The following is a 20,587-nucleotide window of genomic DNA, read 5'->3' on the forward strand; positions in this document are numbered from 1 at the left end:
GAAGTTTTCGAGAAAGGGGAGAAAATAGTTCAGATCCTTCTGAAAGCCGGTTTCGCCATTAAGCGAAGTAAAGGGACCTGCGCAAGAGATCCAGTTTTTGGGAATAAAATGGCAGGATGGGCGCCGTCAAATCCCAATGGATGTCATCAACAAAATAGCAGCTATGTCTCCACCCACCAGCAAAAAGGAAGCACAGGCCTTCCTGGGTGTTGTGGGTTTTTGGAGGATGCACATCCCAAATTACAGCCAGATTGTAAGTCCTCTGTACCACGTGACCCGGAAGAAGAATGATTTTGAATGGGGCCCTGAGCAACGACAGGCATTTGAACAGATTAAACGGGAGATAGTTCATGCCGTAGCCCTTGGTCCAGTCCGGTCAGGGCAAGATGTTAAAAACGTGCTCTACACCGCAGCCGGGGAGAATGGCCCAACCTGGAGTCTCTGGCAGAAAGCACCAGGGGAGACTCGAGGTCGACCCCTGGGGTTCTGGAGCCGGGGATACAAAGGATCCGAGGCCCGCTATACTCCCACTGAAAAAGAGATTCTGGCAGCATATGAAGGCGTTCGAGCTGCTTCAGAAGTGGTCGGCACTGAAGCACAGCTCCTCCTAGCACCACGATTGCCGGTCCTGGGCTGGATGTTCAAAGAGAGGGTCCCCTCTACGCATCATGCCACCGATGCTACGTGGAGTAAGTGGGTCGCTCTGATCACCCAGCGCGCCCGAATGGGAAACCCCAGTCGCCCAGGAATTCTGGAGGTCATCATGGACTGGCCAGAAGGCAAAGATTTTGGAGCATCGCCAGAGGAGGAGGTGACACGTGCTGAAGAGGCCCCACTGTATAACCAGCTGCCAGAAGATAAGAAACAGTATGCCCTGTTCACAGATGGGTCCTGTCGCATTGTGGGGAAGCAGCGGAGGTGGAAGGCTGCTGTATGGAGCCCTACACGACAAGTCGCGGAAACTGCCGAGGGAGAAGGTGAGTCCAGCCAGTTTGCAGAGGTGAAAGCCATCCAGCTGGCTTTAGACATTGCCAGTCGAGAGAAGTGGCCAGTGCTCTATCTTTACACTGACTCTTGGATGGTGGCCAATGCCTTGTGGTGGTGGCTGCAGCAATGGAAGAAGAACAACTGGCTGCCCCATTATGGCAAGATATTGCTGCCCGGCTAGAGCAGTTGGCTGTAAAAGTCCGTCACGTGGACGCCCACGTCCCTAAGAGTCGGGCCACTGAAGAACATCAAAACAACCACCAGGTAGATCAGGCTGCTAAGATTGAAGTGGCTCAGGTGGATCTGGACTGGCAACATAAGGGTGAACTCTTTATAGCTCGGTGGGCCCATGACACCTCGGGCCACCAAGGAAGAGACGCGACATACAGATGGGCTCGTGACCGAGGGGTGGACTTGACCATGGACACTATCGCACAGGTTATCCATGAATGTGAGACATGCGCTGCAATCAAGCAAGCCAAGCGGGTAAAGCCTCAGTGGTATGGAGGACGATGGCTAAAATATAAATATGGGGAGGCTTGGCAGATTGACTACATCACACTGCCACAAACCCGCCAAGGCAAGCGCTACGTGCTCACAATGGTGGAGGCCACCACCGGATGGCTGGAAACCTACCCTGTGCCCCATGCCACCGCCCGGAATACCATCCTGGGCCTGGAAAAACAAGTCTTGTGGCGACATGGCACTCCCGAAAGAATCGAGTCAGACAACGGGACTCACTTTCGCAACAGCCTCATAGACACCTGGGCCAAAGAACATGGTATTGAGTGGGTGTATCACATCCCCTAGCATGCACCAGCCTCTGGAAAGATTGAACGTTACAATGGGCTGCTAAAAACCACTTTGAGGGCAATGGGGGGTGGGACTTTCAAAAACTGGGATACCCATTTAGCAAAGGCCACCTGGTTGGTCAACACCAGAGGGTCCACCAACAGGGCTGGTCCTGCCCAGTCAAAACCTCAGCGCCCAGTAGAAGGGGATAAAGTCCCTGTAGTGCACATGCGGAACATGTTAGGGAAGACAGTTTGGGTTAGTCCTGCCTCGGGCAAAGGCAAGCCCGTCCGGGGGATTGCTTTTGCTCAAGGACCTGGGTGTACCTGGTGGGTAATGCGGAAGGATGGGGAAGTCCGATGTGTACCTCATGGGGATTTAATTTTGGGCGAGAATAGTCCATAAATAAATTGTATAAAGTTAGTTGTTAAATAACCCTGTCACTGTCTGTTATCACTGTTATAATTGTTATATGTTGTACCAGTAGTAGCATAGTAAGAATCGTCCAGATTAAAGAAGGATGGACTTTTTCAATGAAAACCTAGCAGAGCACGGTGATGATGGAACTGGACCTGGTTTTCAACAACTGGCATCCAGCGACTTCATCAAGATCAACATCTCCTGCAGACTGTGGGCACGGGCTGCACCAGATACATCAGCCGTGAGCTCCGGATGCAGCAAGTGACCGCCCATCACCACACATCACCTCTCCCGCCATGGAAGACCATTACGACAGATGGAGCCTGAAGTCATGGATTAAATGAACTCAACGGACACTTTAGAGTGATGATCCATAGATTAAAGGAATGATATCTGGAGACAGGAGAAGTGGTGGTGATCAACTGGACAATGGGGGACCTGGGCATGACGTAGATGGTATGGAATAAGGGGTGGATAATGTCCTGGGTTTGGCCAGGACAGGGTTAATTTTCACCAGACACCAGGAAGGGGCACAGCCGGGGGGTGGGGGCTGACCCCACCTGGCCAAACAGAGCCCGGTATTCCATACCATGTGACGTCACGCTGGGTTCCGGTGGGGGGAGCGGCGCGGCGGGAACGCACTCGCGGCTTGGGGCGGGCGCAGCGCCGGTCCGGTTTCGGGAGAGCGGCTGTTGTACGGTTCGTGGTTGTGTTTTCTCCTTATTTGTATGGTTGTTGTTCCTGTTTTCCCTCAGTTTGCTGTTCTGTTAAACTGCCCTTATCCCGACCCACCAGTTTCTGCCTCTTTCTTTCCATTCTCCTCCGCACGCCGGCGGGGGGAGGGGCGGCCGCGTGGCGCTTTTGTTGCCGGCGGCAGCCGAAACCAAAACAAGCTGTGAGGAACTGGGAAGCGTGCTGAGGTCTGACGTGCCTGGAGACATTTGGTGATGTAGACGTAGCATGGGGTTCTTTCTTCCTTACAGCCTCTCATCTGTCTGTCTGTCTGTCCCAAGGGCTGGAGGCGTCAGTTAAACCCAGTGGCTTTCCACCACAGATGGTGAAAATCTCAGGAGTACGACTTTGGTGGGTCCTGTCGGCACGCGGGCAAGGGCACTGGTCTGCCAAGATGATGTGACATCCTCAGAAGAATTTGGTGTCTTTTCTCACTTTTGGAGTGTTGCCAAGTTACACTCTGGGCTTTCTCATTCTGCTCTGATCTTGCAGAAGCTCGGTCCTTCTTTGTCCCTCTCCTGGGTACCTTTCTGGAAAGCCATTCCAGAGGCCCGTGGTGTCTGAGCAGGGGCTGTGTCCCTTTTCGCGGTGGCTGTTGGCGAGCTGCCAGCTCACAGGGGCTGGTGGCTGTCACCCTCCTTGCTGTGTGAGGGACAGGGAGCAGATGGGACCCCGTGCTCTCCTGGGCTGCCTGGATGTGTGCTTGGCAGATGTGAGCAGATGGAGATGGCTGCTTTGTTGAGAAGAAACAAGAGTACCTCTGAGATTTAGTCAGTTAAATGCTCAGCTGTTAGGAAAGAAAGAAAAGGCTTCCAGAGGGTGGAAGGCAGGGTGTGGGGGGGCGCCCCGGGGCATGCTGGGAGCTGTAGTCCTGGGGCCTGCCCTGGGGCAGGGGCTGCTGCTGGCCATGTTGGTTCCCGGGGCATGCTGGGAGCTGTAGGCCCGGGGCAGGGGCTGCTGGGTGGCCATGTTGGTTCCCGGGGCATGCTGGGAGCTGCAGGCCCGGGGCAGGGGCTGCTGGGTGGCCATGTTGGTTCGCGGGGCATGCTGGGAGCTGCAGGCCCGGGGCAGGGGCTGCTGGGTGGCCATGTTGGTTCGCGGGGCATGCTGGGAGCTGCAGGCCCGGGGCAGGGGCTGCTGGGTGGCCATGTTGGTGTGGCAGGGACAGGATCCACTGCAGGCCCCGGCTGAGGTGAGGGCTGGGGCTGCCCGTGAGGGGAGCGGGGCCGTGGGGCGGGCACTGGGGGCTGTGCTGCCTGCTGGCCACGCGAGGGGGGCGGGGGGGAGCTCCCCGCTGGAGCTGGGCCCGGCCGGGGCAGCCCCGGGGGGGAGCCCAGAGCTGGGGAGGGGCAGGGGACGGAGACGGAGCCCCTGGGCACAGGCACCAGCGGGCTTGTGGGCTGAGCAAGGGAAGGCAGAGCTGCTTCTCTGTGTGTTGCCTTTCCCTCTGCTCCCTTCTCCCCTCCCTGTGTGTTGCCTTTCTCTCTGCTCCCTCTCCCCTCCCTGTCCCTCGGTGAGGCTGGTGTCCTTCCCTGGTGTCCTTCCCTGGTGAGGTGAGCTCCCAGCCCGGGCTGAGGGAGAGAGAAAAGGGGTGAGGGGGGAGGGGTCGCAGCCCTGAGTGTGCAAGTTTCATACAGACGCCCGGTTCTGAAGATACAGCGTGTGTGTGGGTCAGCGTTACCTGAAGATTTTTTTTCCTGGTTGATTTGATGCAGCGTGGTACATTTTGGTGGGAACACGGGGATGATGTATCCGAAGTTGCTGAAAATGAGGTGATCCTGGTCATAGGTTTTATTTCTTTGCCTGTTCTGGGAGCATCATTCTGCATGTATTGCTAAATGTATGTCTTCATTTCATTGAAACTGCAGTGTAAAACTGGAAATATTGTACCTGCAAAAGAATGGGAACAGCTGTCCTTGTTCGCCAAGGTGAGCAGAGAAGCAGTGGGGAGCAGTTTGCAGGATCAGAACTTCAGCCTGCTCTGGGTGATAGACCCTCAGGTGGGTAAAGAGAAACCTCGCTTTTTGAAATACAACTCTTCCTATCATGGTATTTCTTTTGTTCGGTTGTGTTGGCAGTCAGACTCTAAACATGTGATTAAACTGTTAAAAATCAAGCTATTTAAGGATTCTTTACTGTCTTAAATCCCATTACAAGCAGTGCACTGTGTTGCCCTGTGGATACTGCATTCTCATGAGTGACCTGACTGGAAGTTTTCCTTTTCTTTCTAGTACAGGGATGCATTTATGAAGGCAAATCCAGGGTACAAGTGGTACCCCACAACAAACCACCATGTGACGGCTCAGACATCCCCTGTTGCAAACAGGAGAAATCCATGGGCTTTGCCTCAGACTCTGGGAGAGATTCACTAAGCCTGAGGAAAGAGACTACAAGGTGAAGAAATACCCCAGCGTCACTTCAGCGTGGCAGGTGAGATTTCCACCCATGTTGCTCAAACACAGCAGCTTCAGTTTGTTTGAGGATGCGGCGTTGGAATTGAACTGCAAGAGCGGTTTTCTCTACTGCACGTAGTACTGTAGTGCTGATACCTTTCATGTCCCAAATGCGGTTGCCAAGACTCGAGTTAAAACTCTGCATAACAACCTAAAATTTTCCTTAGTGCATGATTGTTTTGAAGAGTCAAGTCCCGATCTGTGGCATATCATAACGCACACCCTGTATTGGGTCCAGATTTGACTGAAGCTTATTTCAGGGCTATCTGCTGTTGAGGATTTTCATTTTCTAGTCAAAAGGGAAAACGATGGTTAGAGTGATTCACAGATCCGGTAATAACCTAACAGCACAATGTATGCTGTTAACCAGGTGTCCTTTATTACGGCGCCGGGCACATGGGGGATCTCTCCTCCAAACGTGTGCGCCAAACACCCTTTAATTTCAGGTTAAATAGAACTACAATATGCATATTAATCGTTATATTTTTGAGAGCGTATGAATCTATTCCAATTCTCCTTTAGCAGGTGTATTAGAGCTCCTGGGTAGTCTCTGGTGGTCTTAGGTCGTTACTTCATCTCTTTCAGTAGTCTTCCTCATTTGCCCGTGAGTTACATCCGGGGCGCTGCGCATGCTCGGTTCGTTCTATCTCGTTGCAAAACTGCAAAGCTGCTTTTCGCTGGTTCTTGGTCGCAGCTCCTGCTCTTGTCACAGTCTTGTCCTTGCTAAGTTTGCTAATCTATAAGGAGAGCTTGCAACTTCCACACAGGTGCTTTGTTAAAACTAAAACTAGAAAATACCACTGCAGCTAGTTTGGTAAAGTGTCATGTTTCTTATTATTCCTTCTATCAAGAGGTGTTAAAGTTCTTGTGGATGAATGTACCACAGGCGAAAACTTTTTGTATTTAAATCAGTAGAATTGCTATTTAACTTCACTTAAAGAGTGCCCTGTTGTCTATTACATCTTGGAGAGGAAAACATAAAAAAAAAATCAGATCTGTGACTAAGTGTAGGTGCAGTGCCTGAACGAATGAAAAGCAGGTCATCTCTCACTGGTGTCCACAGACAGCAGAACTGTTGCAGTCCTGACCTTGAAATACAGAGACATTGACATTAAATACTGGCACCTTAAGAACCTTGGCTTTTACATTGTCTTTCTACATCTCATTTTAGTTTGCTGCCACTCTTTTGTTTCGTTTGTCCCTTGACTTCCTTCATCCTCCTCCCTACTTAGATCTTGTTGAAGGCTAAGTTTTTGAAATCATTGCCTGTATTTGTAGGTATTGCTTGTTTTGCTGTAGATCTCTAGCTTTTTGCATAGCCTTGCTATGTCTGTGTTCGTGTGCTGCCCTCAGGTTTTTAGGTTTTGCCTTGACTTCCTTAATCTTCCTCCCTAATTAAGTTTTCTTTCAAAGTCGAAGGGTTTCCAGAGTGCCCTTGCTTTCTGCATTGTGTTTCTGCAGCGGATTTAGTTTGCTGCCATGGGTTATTAGATTTGCCCTTCCTATAATCTTCCTCCCTATTTCAGTGTTTGTATGAAGTCTGAGGATTTCACATATTGTTGTCTTCAAGAGTTTTGTGTCATTCCTTAGTACCTACCTTTATTGTTCTATTATTTTTTTCTTTTTTCCTTTAATCTCTGTCAGTTTTTCACTTTTTGACATTCATTTCTTGGTCTTCCTTTCTGCTGTAGTCATTCTGTCTTGGTTTGTGTCTTTATGCTGGCTTTTTACATTGTCTTTCCACAGCTGTTTCAGTCTGCTGCCACTCTTTTGTTTAGTATTTCCCTTGACTTCCTTCATCCTCGTCCCTATTGAGATCTTATTGAAGGCTAAGTTTTTGAAATCATTGCGTGTATTTGTAGGTATTGCTAGTTTTGGTGTAGTTCTTTAGCTTTTTGCATATAGCCTTGCTGTGTCTGCCTTAGTGTGCTGCCCTCGGTTTTTACTTTTTGCCTTGACTTCCTGAATCTTCCTCCCTAGTTAAGTTTCTTTCTAAGTCGAAGGGTTTCCAGAGTGCCCTTGATTTCTACATTGCGTTTCTGCAGCGGATTTACTTTGCTGCCATGGTTTATAAGGTTTGCCCTTTACTTCCTTAATCTTCCTTCCTTATTTTAATGTTTGTGTGAAGTCTGAGGATTTCAAATCTGGTTTTCTTCAAGAGTTTTGTGTCATTCCTTAGTACTTACTTGTATTGTTCTATTTTTTTTCCTTTGTTTCTTTAATCTCTGTGGGTTTTTCACTTTTTGACATTCTTTTCTTGGTCTTCCTTTCTGCTGTAGTCATTCTGTCTTTGTTTGTGTCTTTATACTGGCTTTTTACATTGCCTTTCCACAGCTGTTTCAGTCTGCTGCCACTCTTTTGTTTAGTATTTCCCTTGACTTCCTTCATCCTCGTCCCTATTGAGATCTTATTCAAGGCTAAGTTTTTGAAATCATTGCCTGTATTTGTAGGTATTGCTAGTTTTGCTGTATATCTCTAGCTTTTTGCATAGCCTTGCCGTGTGTGCCTTAGTGTGCTGCCCTCGGTTTTTAGTTTTTGCCTTGGTTTCCTGAATCTTCCTCCCTATTTCAAGGTTCATTTGAAGTGTTAACGTTTTGAAATCGCTGTCTTCAAGAGTTTTGTGTCATTCCTTAGGTCGTTAGTATTACAGATTTTCTTTCGAAATCTCTCTTTTAGTTTGTGGTCCTTGTATTTCCCTATAGTTTTTCTTTTGTTCCCTAATCTCTGTTGGTATTTCACTTGTTGACATTCATGTCTTCGTCTTCCATTCTGTTCTAGTCACCTTTTTGTTGTTTTTCCAGAACACCTTGGCTTTGTACATTGTCTTTCTACATCTCATTTTAGTTTGCTGCCACTCTTTTGTTTCGTTTGTCCCTTCACTTCCTTCATCCTCCTCCCTACTGAGATCTTATTGAAGGCTAAGTTTTTGAAATCATTGCCTATATTTGTGGGTATTGCTTGTTTTGCTTTAGGTCTCTAGATTTTTGCATTGTCTTTCTATGTCTGTTTTAGTGTGCTGCCCTCAGGTTTTTAGGTTTTGCCTTCACTTCCTTAATCTTCCTCCCTAGTTAAGTTTCTTTCTAAGTCGAAGGGTTTCCAGAGTGCCCTTGCTTTCTACATTGCGTTTCTGCAGCGGATTTACTTTGCTGCCATGGGTTATAAGTTTTGCCCTTTACTTCCTTAATCTCCTTCCTTATTTTAATGTTTGTGTGAAGTGTGAGGATTTCAAATCTGGTTTTCTTCAAGAGTTTTGTGTCATTCCTTAGTACTTACTTGTATTGTTCTATATTTTTCCTTTGTTTCTTTAATCTCTGTCGGTTTTTCACTTTTTGACATTCACTTTTTGGTCTTCCTTTCTGTTGTAGACATTCTGTCTTGGTTTGTGAAACTCCCCCAGGCACCAGTACAGGCTGGGGCGGCCCTGCTGTAGAGCAGCTCTGCGGAGAGGGACCTGGGTGTCTTGGTGGACGACAGGCTGACCATATGCCAGCAGCGTGCCCTGGCTGCCAAGAAGGCCAATGGCATCCTGGGGTGCATTAGCAGGAGTGTGGCCAGCAGGTCAAGGGAGGTTCTCCTTCCCCTCTACACCCTAGTTAGGCCTCATCTGGAGTGCTCTGTTCAGTTCTGGGCTCCCCAGTTCAAGAAAGATGAGGAGCTACTGGAGAGAGTCCAGAGGAGGGTTAGGAGGATGATGAGGGGACTGCAGCATCTCTCCTACGAGGAAAGGCTGAGGGAGCTGGGCTTGTTCAGCCTGGAGAAGAGAAGGCTGAGAGGGGACCTTAGAAATGCCTCTAAATATCTGCAGGGTGGGGGTCAGGAGGACAGGGCCCAACTCCGTTCAGTGGTGCCCAGCGATAGGACAAGGGGCAACGGGCACAAACTGGAGCAGAGGAAGCTCCAGCTGAACACGAGGAAGAACTTCTTGCCTCTGAGGGTGACAGAGCCCTGGCCCAGGCTGCCCAGGGAGGCTGTGGAGTCTCCTTCTCTGGAGATATTCCAGACCCGCCTGGACGTGATGCTGAGCAGCCTGCTCTGGGTGGCCCTGCTTGGGCAGGGGGTTGGACTAGATGACCCACAGAGGTCCCTTCCAACCCCGAACATTCCGTGATTCCGTGACCCACAGAGGTCCCTTCCAACCCCCAAACATTCCGTGATTCCGTGACCCACAGAGGTCCCTTCCAACCCCGAACATTCCGTGATTCCGTGACTCACAGAGCGCCGTGGCAACCCCCAAACATTCCGTGGTTCCGTGGTTCAGTTGAGTGTGCAGGGAGCGTGCAGGGAGTGTGCAGAGAGGCCAGGCGTGCACAGGGAGCAAGTCGTGAGCGTGGAGCGTGAGCAGTGACCATGCAAGGAGCACGCGGTAAGTGTGCATTAAGCGTGCAGTGAGTGTGCAGACAGGCCAGGAGCGTGCAGGGAGCTTTCTACGATGGCACGACTGGCTGGGTAGAGGAGGGGAGAGCCGTGGGTGTTGTCTGCCTCGACTTCAGCAAGGCTTTCGACACGGTCTCCCATCACATCCTCCTAGGGAAGCTCAGGCAGTGTGGGCTGGACGAGTGGTCGGTGAGGTGGATTGAGAACTGGCTGAATGGCAGAGTTCAGGGGGTTGTCATCAGCGGCGCTGAGTCTGGTTGGAGGCCGGTAACTAGCGGTGTGCCCCAGGGGTCAGCACTGGGCCCAGCCTTGTTTAACTTCTTCATCAGTGACCTGGATGAAGAGTTAGAGTGTACCCTCAGCAAGTTTGCTGATGACACCAAACTGGGAGGAGTGGTGGATACACCAGCAGGCTGTGCTGCCATTCAGCGAGACCTGGACAGGCTGGGAGCTGGCCAGAGAGGAACCTGATGAGGTTCAACAAAGGCAAATGCAGGGTCCTGCAGCTGGGGAGGAACAACCCCAGGCACCAGTACAGGCTGGGGCGGCCCTGCTGGAGAGCAGCTCTGCGGAGAGGGACCTGGGTGTCCTGGTGGACGACAGGCTGACCATGAGCCAGCAGCGTGCCCTGGCTGCCAAGAAGGCCAGTGGCATCCTGGGGTGCATTAGCAGGAGTGTCGCTAATTGGGGCGCCCTCGTTAGCAGCGCTAATGTAGAGCGGGGCGCTGATTGCCCCGGCTGCGAGGGGGGCGGGATTTGGGGGGGCTTGGGGGGTCCCGACCCCCCCACTCTGGCCCCACTGGCACTTTGGGGGGGGGGGGGGCACACCCGAACTGCGGGGAGGGGGGCGGAGCGTGACGCGGTGCCCGGGAGGGGCGGGGCACTGGGGGGCGGGGCGATGGCGGCTCGGGAGGGGGCGAGCAGCCAATAGGCGGTGCGGGCGGTGACGTCATGCGCAGCCATTGGCCGAGGCGCCGCCGCTAGGCGCGTGCGTTCTGAGCCCGGGTCGGCGTCAAGCGATACGTGGGGTGGGGGGGAGGGGAGGGGGGGACACCCGCGCCGTGACAGGCTCCCACGGTGCCACCCAGCCGGGGTGGGGCCGGGGTGGGGGGGGCTGTGCTGTGACCCCCTGCCGCGCGCAGGCCTCGCGGCTGAGCACCGCCCCGCTCGTGACATGTGTGGGCTGTGGGGAGGGGGGAACCCGGGGGGTGTCCGTGGGGCTCCCCGCACCCCGCCTGGTGCAGCCAGGGGGGGGCTGTGGGGGTCCCCGCCCCTGGGCGCAGCGTGGGGGGTGGGGTGGGGGTGTGTCCCCGCGGGGGGGCGGTGTCACACGGCGGGGGCGGGGCGGGGGGGCGGTGTCACACGGCGGGGGCGGGGTGGGGGGCGGAGCCGCCGCCATAAAGCTGCGGGGGGGGGGGGCAGGGGCACGTCCCCTCCCGGCGGTGCGGAGCGATGCGGAGCGGAGCGGGCTGCGGTACCCCCGGCAGCGGCGGCTCTGCGGGGCCGGTGAGCGCCGGGGGGGTTTTGGGACCAGGGGGGCTCCGTGCGGGCCCCGTGCGGGCCACAGCCCCCTGACACCCGCCCCCCCGGTCTCCTCTCTCCACAGGTCTCGGCCTACCCTCGGCCCCCCCCCGATGGCTCTGCCCGCCCCTCTGCATCCCTCCCCCCCCTCCCGGTTTATTTTCCTGTTTTTGTTGGTTGGTTGGTTGGGCTTTTTCCTACCCCGCACCCCTCCCTTCTTTCTCCCTTCCCCCCGCCCGCAGCAAGGTGGTGCAGAAGGAATCTGAGATCCCCGGTTTCCACCGCTCCTTCAAGGTAAGGGGGTGCTCCCCGCCCCCGTGATGCTCCGGGGGGGGGGGAGGGGGTTGGGGTGCTCCGGGGGGGATGGGAGGGTGCGGGGTTGGGGTGCGGGTCTGCGGCGGTTGGATCCCCTGCCCGGGGTGGGGGGGGGGGGGCACGGACACACATCAGCGACCTCCCCCTTCCCGCCCCCCCCCCCGAGGAGGGAGGGGAGCGCTCAGGGTGCTGCCACCCAACCCGGGCCGCAGGACCCACATGTCCCGCTGGCCCGGGGGTCGGGGTGCTCCCCGAGGGGGGTCAGACACCCCCCCCCACACACCCCCCCCACAGCAAGGCTTTGCTCACCCCGCTGCAGCTCCCACGGGTGTCCCCCGTGGGGTGGGTCAGCGGGTGGGCTGCATGTTCCCCCCCCCCCCAGCTGCACTCATTCACCGCACGTCTGCGAGCAGGGGGTGGGGGGCTGCCGGGCCCAGCCCGGGACCTGTTGTGCGAGGGCCAGATCCTGGCAGGGGGGCTGTGGCCGGGGCACCAGGACCCCCGTCCCTCCCGGCCGCTGTCGTGCGAGGGGGGGGTCTGGGTCCCCCAAACGCTGGCTCTCGTCAGCCAGGCAACTTCGTGGGAGCTTTGTTTAGTTTGGCTCCCGGGGCTGCGAGGGATGCAGGGACCTCACCCGAAACCTGCCTGGCTTATTTTAGCTGACACCTAATCCTGCTTTGAGGACTTCTGGCTGGGGTTTGGGCCCCCCCTCCATCCCCCCCTCCCATCCCCCCCTCCATCCCCCCCTACGTTCCCCCACCCCGGGTGGTTGGGGACCAGGATGGGGGGGACACGGGGGACACCTCGGATGCGCTGCCGGAGCCGCCGCGCAGCGTCTGCCCTGTGTGTCCCATCCCCCAAACCTTTTGTGCGCCGGTGCTGCGGCAGCGGGCAGGGCCCCCTGTCCCCCGTGTACACCCCTGGTGCCCCCCCCGGGAGGCCTCATCCTGCCCGTGGTGCAGGGACTTGGGCCCGAGCCGTTCATCCCCGCCATGACATGGGGGCCTTGGGGGGGGCTGGAGGGTGACACCGCACTCCGCAAACCCTGATACTGTCTTTTTTTAGGGGGGTGAGGGGGGAATCTGGCCAAACGCTGCGCAGGAGCGTTTTCAGGCATCAGGAGTGGTGCTTGGTTGGGGGAGATGCTCGTGGCATCCCCGCACCGCGATGGGGACCCCCCGGCCCCTCGAGAGCCGCCCCGGCAGCAAACAGGCGCTTTCGGGCTGTTTCTGGCGGCGGTGGCCGGGGCTGGCTGCTCCCGCGCCGCGCTGGGGCTGGCAGCCGGCCCGGGCACCGGGGCACCGGGGTGGGTTGGGGAACGCCGCCGGGAGCTGCTGCCTCCACCCAAACAGATTTCGTAACCCCGCGGAGGACGGGGCCCTTTCGCCTCGCGGCCGGGTGCCCCCGGCACTGCCCCGTCCCGCGGTGGGGTGGCTCGGGGGGGGCTGAAGTTCCCCATGTCCCCTTTGGGGTGCTGGGGGCGGAGGCGCTGGGTTTGGGGTGGGGGAGGCAGTGGTTCCCACACCCATCACCCATGCGGGGTGCAGGGAGGGTTGGGAGCGGGGCCCGATCCTGCCAGGTCACAGGCATCACGCAGCCACGGGCACGGCGCTCACCGGAGCGGCGCTGAGTGGGCTCCGGCCCCCCGTGACCTTGCGGGGAGGTGGGAGGACGCGGTGCGGTGGCTCCAGAGCCCGTCCTGCCCTGTGGCTCTTCGTCCTCCCCCCCTCGCTGTAGTTCAGGTCAGGGTGGATATTCGGGGCTGGGTTGGTACGCGCAGCGCCAGTCCCTCTCATCATCGCCCGCGTGCCGGCCTGGGGCTGCTGGCACAGAGGCATGACCCCGCGGCAACATCCCCGGCAGGAGACGTGGTCAAACCCTTCCTCCTCCTCCTCCTCCTCCTCCTCTTCCTCCGGCTCTGCTGCATCCCTCTGGCAGCAGCGCCGTGAGCCGGTGCCCTGCACGAGCAGAGCGTGTGCCAAGGCCAGCGGCGTGCCTGGACCGGGCGGGCGGCGGCGGCTGGTCCAGCAACTGCCGTCTCACTCGTGTTCTTGGCCCTTGCAGGAACAAAACCCCTTCGAGCTGGCGTTTGACCTGGAGCCCGTCTTCGAGTGCCCTGGACCTCGGGATGTCGGCCCTCTGCATTCCCCCGAAGGCGTTGGGGGGCTGCCCCAGGGTTGGCAATGCTGGGGGGAGCGCAGGGTGGCTGGGGGTGACTCAGGCCAGTGGCTTTGCTCCGGCGCAGATGTGCCTTTGAGTCAGCCCATCGACATCCCCAGCACCAGGAAAAGGAACAAGAAGCAGCACTGCAGAGCCACCGACAGCTTCTCCGGCAGGTTCGAAGGTGAGCGGGGCTGCCCAGGGACCCCAGGGGTCCCCCCCCGGGCTGCGGCAGGGCTGGGGCCCTCCTGGTGTCCCCAGGCTCGGGGACAGCCGTGGTGTCCCGTGCCGCGGTGGGGCCGGCAGCTCAGGCGCCCTCTCTCCTGCCAGATGTTTACTGGCTGCATGACGAGGTGCTGGGAGAAGGGGCCCAAGGCAGAGTCCAGTCCTGCGTTAACCTCGTCACCAACAAGGAGTACGCAGTGAAGGTAAAGCTCTGCGGCTTGGGGCTGCAGAGCCGGCTCCTGCCCACCCCCTGTCTCAGTTTCCCCTTCTGCCCTCCACATCCTGGGCTCCTGGCTCTCCTGGCTGTGCGGAGCTGGCACAGGACGACGGTTTCACGGGGTAGAGGGGATGGAGAGGGGCAGGAGCGGGGCAGGGCCAGGCCACGCAGGTGGCACGCTGTCCTCTGCCACCGCCCAGCTGCAGGACCTTGGTCAACCCCCTTAGCCACGCTCCTATCCCTGTAAATTAGGGCAGACGCGAGATTAAATTAACGCTTGCGCCGCGTCTAGGGACTTGGGGCAAGCAGGGGCATGTGGTGCGGCAGGGTGGCCAGCCCCCGCTCGCCCCAGGGAGGTCTTCGTGCCCCTGTGAACAATGGAGGGGTCAGGGTGAGCCAGCTGCTTTGGGGTCGGGGATGGTGGTGCCGCATCCCTGCACCCCACAGGCTCCCAGTCACGGCGTGGGGGGGCTGGGACAGGCCCTGTGTCCAAACGCAAGGGGCACTTGGCTTCCCCTGTTGCCCCGGGGTGCTTTTGGGTGCCCAAGGAGGGAAACTGAGGCAGGGGGAGGGCTGCATGGTGGTTGGGTGTTCAGTGTGCCCCGAAGGGCTGGGGGTCAGTGAGACCACCCAGCTCTCCCCCGTGGGTGGAGACCCCCTGCTCACCCCATGGCACGTCCACCAGGCACCCGCTGTGCCAGCGCCCGGCGGGGCGAAGGGCCGTGCTCCGCTGCCGGGGCGGCTGCGCCGGGGCTCGGCCGCAGAGCTCGCCTTGGCTGCGGGCCCCGGGAGGGAGCGGCTTGGCCCTGCTGCCGGGAACAGCCTCTTCTGCTGCCTTAACCCCTTCGGGCACCCCCCGCCTGCCTCTGCCCGGCCCCGGGGGTCCCCAGCGCCGGGTGGGTTGGGGCGCGGTGGTTGCCGGCCCCGGTCCCTCCCCAGCAGCGGTGCCTCTCCCTGAGTCTCGCCCGCTTTGCCTTGCAGATCATCGAGAAGCGCCAGGGCGACGTCTGCAGTGGGGTCTTACGGGAGGTGGCGATGCTGAATCTGTGCCAGGGACACAGGTACCGCAGGGCAGCCGCCGTCCCCATCCCCCACCGTGGGCACAGGGCGCGGGCTGAGACCGGGCTGACGCTCGAGACACCCATGGGCGGCAGGCAGGCCGCCCTCCTGCGCGGCTCTCCCTCTGCGTGGCCTCGCCGGGAGCATCCCGAGGTGACGTGGAGCCGCTTGCCATGACGACGGGGCCGCGGCGGCCGAGTTGGAGCAGTGCCGAGGGGCGAGCCGAGCTGCCGCCGCGGCGTTCGCCGTCCCGCCGCAGAGAGCTGCTGAGCGGGGCTGTTTCTGGAGCGGGGCGAGCGAGCCAGGAGGGTCTGCGAGCAATTAGGGAGCAGGGCCCGGCGCTGGAAGCCCCTCTCCCCACTGGAATGTGGCTGGGGGCCCCAGCCGCGTGGTTTCAGTCGCTGGAAACCCGATTTTCTCCTCCGTTGGCCCTGCCCCGGGGAGCCGTGTGGGGTGAGGGGCTGCGGGGAGCGGGGGACCCCGCGATCTTTTTGGGGGGATGCCAGGCTGACGCCGCTGTCCCCGCAGGAACATCCTGCAGCTGATCGAGTTCTTCGAGGAGGAGGAGAGGTTTTACCTGGTGCTTGAGAAGATGAGGGGAGGTGAGTGCGGTGCCGGGGCGGGGGGAGCGGGGGCGGCAGGAGCCCCCCCAACACCCACGAGCCCCCACTCCGCTCTCGCCCGGCCGCAGGCTCCATCCTGACCCACATCCAACAGAGAAGCCGCTTGAACGAGCTGGAGGCCAGCACGGTGGTGCGGGACATCGCCAGCGCCCTGCACTTTTTGCACAGCAGAGGTGAGCCGAGCCACCCCGGGGTGCAGCCGTGCCCCCCCCAGCCGGGGGGTGCTGCCCCCCCCTCCTGCCCGGGGAGCAGGGGCCGGTGCCGGCCGCGGGCGCGCAGGGTCAGGCCCGGCTGCGTCGTGTTGTCGTGGTGCGGAGTCTGCTCCTCCGGTTTGGCCGGGACTCGGGGCCAGCAGCAATTTGTGCCCTTCGCCATGACGCGGGCGGTGATTTGGGGTGGGGAGGGAGAGGTCCCTGCGCCGCCCCCAGACCTTCTGCTGTGGAAATCTTGGGGGGAGGGGGGGCAGGCTTTTCCACTCATCGCTTCTTCTCCCCCCTCCCAGGAATTGCTCACAGGGATCTAAAACCGGGAAATATTCTGTGCGAGCGCCTGGACCAGGTGAGCGGGGAGCAGGGGGTGGTGCCGGGGCTGGGGGGGCCCTGGTTCCCCGCGGGGGATGCTGCTGCGGCAGCTGGGGCGCGAACGCGGGGCTGAGGGTACCCGGGGGCTGCTGGGGGGGGTCACTGACCGCTGCTCCCCCCCTCCCCAGGTCTCCCCAGTGAAGATCTGTGACTTCGGCCTGGCAAGTGGCATCAAACTGAAGGGGAATTGCTCCCCCATTTCCACCCCGGAGCTGCTCTCGCCGGTAAGCGTGCAGACCATGGGGCAGGGGGGGTATAATGTCGATGGGGGGGGTCCTGGGGGAGGGGTGGGTGTTGTGGAATGTCCATGGAGGGGGGAATGTCCCTGGTGGGGCTCCCCCAGGCTTTGGGGCTGCGTGCAGCCCCCCGCTGCTCGTCGCTCCCATCGCTGCGGGACCCCCCTCGGCAGCGGCGGGCGAGATGCGGTTCTGTAACGCGGGGGGGCCGGGCAGCGCAGGGGGGGCTGGCGCAGAGCCCGGGCTGCCGTGAGCCTTAGCAACAGCCGGCCCCGGCGGAGGCAGCTGTGCAGAGCCTGCGCTTTCGGGGAGAAGTGGGTCAGGCGAGGGGCTGGGGCGGCCACCGTGATCCCCCCCACTCCGGTTGTGGGTGAGAGGGGGCTGGGGCTGCTTGCGTGCGGTGCAGCCCCTGCAGGGTGGGCACCCCGAAAGCTTCTGGGGTGCCCCTGCGTTGCAAGGAGCTGTCTCACATTTGGGGGGGGGCACATACCAAGCCTGCCCCCCCCTGCAGAAAGCCCTGCTCCCCTTATCACCAGCAGCAGGGCCCCCCCCCATGCAGGTGTTGCCCTGTGCCCCGCTGTTTTCGGGGTGCTCACGGTGTTTCCAGGGTGCTCACGTGCTGGGGGGGGGCAGACCCTGGCCCACGCGGGGTGCCCAACAGCAGAGGGGGGGCCAAAACACCCCCCCCCCTTGTTCCTCCGCGTTTCCCCTCCGCCAGGGGGAGGACCTGAATTTCTGAGGTGTCCCGAGTTTCCCGTTCTCAGCAGCGGGGGCAGAGGGGGGTGGGTGCTGTGGTCCCTGCCGGGTGGAAGCCCATGCAGGGTGCTGCGGGTTGGGCTTGCGTGGGTGTTTTTCTTCTTCTTGCGGTGGCATCAGCTGCCGAGGCCGGCGAGGCGTCTCGTTTGGAGGCCTCTCGTTATGTTACGGGGTGATTATCTGCTGGCTGCAGCTCTGCTCTCCCCTGGTCACGAGGCGGTGCGGGCTGCGGGTCGGGTCACGTGCGCTGGAAAGCCCCAGAGCCCCGGCAGCCGTGGGGGAACCATGGGGGAACGGGACCGCTGGCTCTCGCCTCGCGCCAGCGTTAACTCCTCCGGCACCCGGATCCGGCGCCCGCTGCGGCGGCCCTGCCCGCGTCAGGCAGGGGAACAGGCAGAGCCGGCTCCGTCCCCGCCGCCCGCCCGCCATGTCCCGGGCGATGGGACGGACGCTGCCCCGCTGAGCCGGCCCGGTGGCGGCAGTGCTGGGGGGCAGTCCGGGGGGGTGTTGCACCCCTTTAGGGTTTTATTTTTTTCGGGGTGGCAGGGCTGTGACATCCCCCGCGTGGCGATGGGAAACCTGGCCGGGATGATCTGCCCTGCCAGGACCAAACCCGGGAAGCGGCCGTGTCTGCACCCTCATTTTGGAGGGGGTAGCCCCTTAGTTCTGGCAGACACCCCCCCCCCTGCCTCTCAGCTCTGCCCCATCGCTCCCCTGTCCTTTGGGGCTCACCCCTGCCTCTCCCCGCAGTGCGGCACCCCCGAGTACATGGCCCCGGAGGTGGTGGAAACTTTATACGGTTACGAGGAGACGCCCACCTACGACAAGCGCTGCGACCTGTGGAGCCTGGGCGTCGTCCTGTACTTCATGCTGAGCGGGTACCCCCCCTTCGTGGGCCACTGCGGCTCCGACTGTGACTGGGACAGCGGCAAGTCGTGCTACACCTGCGAGGTGCGTGGCAGACCCCGGCAGTGCCGAAACCCGCCGCTGGTTTGGCAGCACCCCTCCCAGCTCAGCCCCTTTTTTATTTACCCCCCCACCCAGGTGATGCTCTTGGAGAGCATCCAGGAAGGGAAGTACGAGTTTCCTGACAAGGACTGGGCGCACATCTCCTCTGGGGCCAAAGATCTCATTTCCAGGCTGCTGGTGACAGATGCCAAGAAGCGGCTCAGTGCGGCCCAGGTCCTGGAGCACCCCTGGGTGCAGGGGGTGAGTGCTGCTGCCCCCCCGCCCCCTCCACTCCCCAATGCCGGGGTGGGGGGACACCCCATTGCGGGGTGCTCGGCTCTGACCTGGCTGCGTTTCGTTGCAGTGTGCCCTGGATAACACCCTGCTGACCCCCATCATCTTGCAGAGGTGAGCGTGGGTGGCCCTGGGGTGGGGGTGGGGGACACATTCCAGCCCCCCAAATCCTGGCTCCTCTCCCCAGTGAGCTGCTCTCAGCTCTGCTTGGCTGCAGCTCTCGCCATCTGGGCAGCTGTTGCAGCACGTGATTCGGGCTGGAGCCGTGTTTTTGGTGCCTGACCCATCTGGCGTGGCATGCGCGTGAGGGGACACCCCGATATTTGCCCCCCAACCTCCCTGCAGCCCCCCGCATCCCACCCTGAGCCGCTTTCTCCCTGCAGGAAGAGCAGTGCCAAAGAGCTCACCTCCTTCGCCGCAGAGGCCGTCGCCGTCAGCCGCCAGCTGACATGGTGCGACAAGGATGAGGAAGAGGAGGCGGAGGAGGAAGCACGGCCCGTCACCATCAGTGCTACCTCATGGGCCATGCAGCTCTACCCCCTCCTGAGTCCAAGCTGGTGGCCAAGCAGCGGCAGAAGTGCAACCTGGTCAAGGCGGTGGCTGCTGGGCAGCACCTGGTAGCCCCCGTGGTCCTGGTGGCTGACCAAGCGTGAGCTGCACCCCTCGGACCTGCTGTACCCCACGTCCCCCCCATCCTCCTTCTTTCTTCCCTCCCCCCCCAACCCCCACCATTTCTGGCTAGTGACAAGATCAGGACTCGTCCCTGTGGCTGGTTTCCAGGGTTTTGCTGATCTTGTAGGTCTGGGGTTGGGAGGGTTTCTTGAAGATCTGTTTTTTAAGGTATTAAATCATTAAGGTTGCTTCACCCAGGACATCTGACTGACACACGGACTTTTGTTTCCCCGACTCTTGGTTTCTCCTCTGAGATTTTTTCCTCCCTCCCTGACACCAAAGGACTCTTTGTATCCGCGGCCGCTTTGCCGAGTTCAGCTCATTTCATGCTGTGAACAAAAGGCCCTCGGTCGCGTTTTCGACAACGGGAGTTGCGTTTTAACCTCGTCCCTCCGTTCGGAGCTGCGGGTCTTTCTCCGATGTTGGGGTCGATCCCACAAACCCCCCCTCCCGGGGGTCTGGGAGGCATCTCCCGGGCGCAGGGACCCCCGCCGTCCCGTGCTCGGGGGCATCCCCGGCTGCGCTTCGAGGGGCTGCGGCGGGCAGGGAGCAGCTCGGGCCGGGGAGAGACGGTGCCAGCGAGGGAGCAGCTCCCCGTCCCACTGAGCCGCCCTCTCTCCTCGGCAGCCTGCTTTCAGAGTAAGCTGTGCACCCCTTTTTTTTCTTTTTTTTTTTTTTTTTTTTTTTAATGTTTTTAAACTGCTAGCTGTGCTTTTCTGCAGGGCATGGAGAAATGTCTTCCTTTCCCCCCGCGCTCCGGCCGGCGGCTCCCCGGGGGTAAGGTCAGAGCCGGGGGGATGCTCAGGCGCCTGGGGCCGTGCTCTTGCGCTGGGCCGTGCGTTGCACCCCTGTTTGTGGAGGGGGGGGCTCACCAGTGGCTGGTGGAGGTGCAGGGCAGGATGAGGTCTCCAGGGCGGCTGGAGCAGCCAGAAAATATTACCCCTGCGGGAATAGCGGGGTGCTCTGTGGGAAGGGAAGGACCCCCCTTTAAAGAGCACTGGGACTCGCAGGGCAGTGTGACCTGGCGTGGCTTCGGGCTGTCCCCGAGGCTGCCGTGGCCGGAGGGTCTGGGGGTGCCGAGGGTGCCGAGTGCCCCAGGATGTGCCGGTGGGCGAGCGGCCGGGCTGGCGGCAGCACCCGAGGGCCACGGCACTGGGGAGCAGCTTGGGAAGGGCTCGGGATGCGGGGCCGGAGGGTTTGGGGTCGCGGCGGCAGTGCAGGG

The 20,587-nt window shown here is 59.7% G+C and overlaps 1 protein-coding gene across 1 annotated transcript; it reads left to right on the forward strand.

The window, feature by feature from the left end:
* The first annotated feature begins 1,113 nt into the window (after positions 1 to 1,113).
* LOC142360187 (MAP kinase-interacting serine/threonine-protein kinase 2-like) lies at positions 1,114 to 19,386 on the forward strand. Its single transcript, XM_075412426.1, is given in 15 exon segments — positions 1,114 to 1,145; positions 11,522 to 11,573; positions 13,659 to 13,719; positions 13,837 to 13,938; positions 14,085 to 14,182; positions 15,178 to 15,257; positions 15,784 to 15,857; positions 15,947 to 16,051; positions 16,381 to 16,436; positions 16,588 to 16,683; positions 18,202 to 18,402; positions 18,496 to 18,660; positions 18,764 to 18,807; positions 19,077 to 19,225; positions 19,228 to 19,386. Coding segments are annotated over 15 exon segments (1,434 nt in total). The 3' UTR covers positions 19,347 to 19,386.
* The last annotated feature ends 1,201 nt before the right edge of the window (positions 19,387 to 20,587 follow it).

The sequence above is a fragment of the Opisthocomus hoazin genome, unplaced genomic scaffold (genome assembly GCF_030867145.1).
Source record: "Opisthocomus hoazin isolate bOpiHoa1 unplaced genomic scaffold, bOpiHoa1.hap1 HAP1_SCAFFOLD_53, whole genome shotgun sequence".
Classification (NCBI taxonomy): Eukaryota; Metazoa; Chordata; class Aves; order Opisthocomiformes; family Opisthocomidae; genus Opisthocomus; species Opisthocomus hoazin.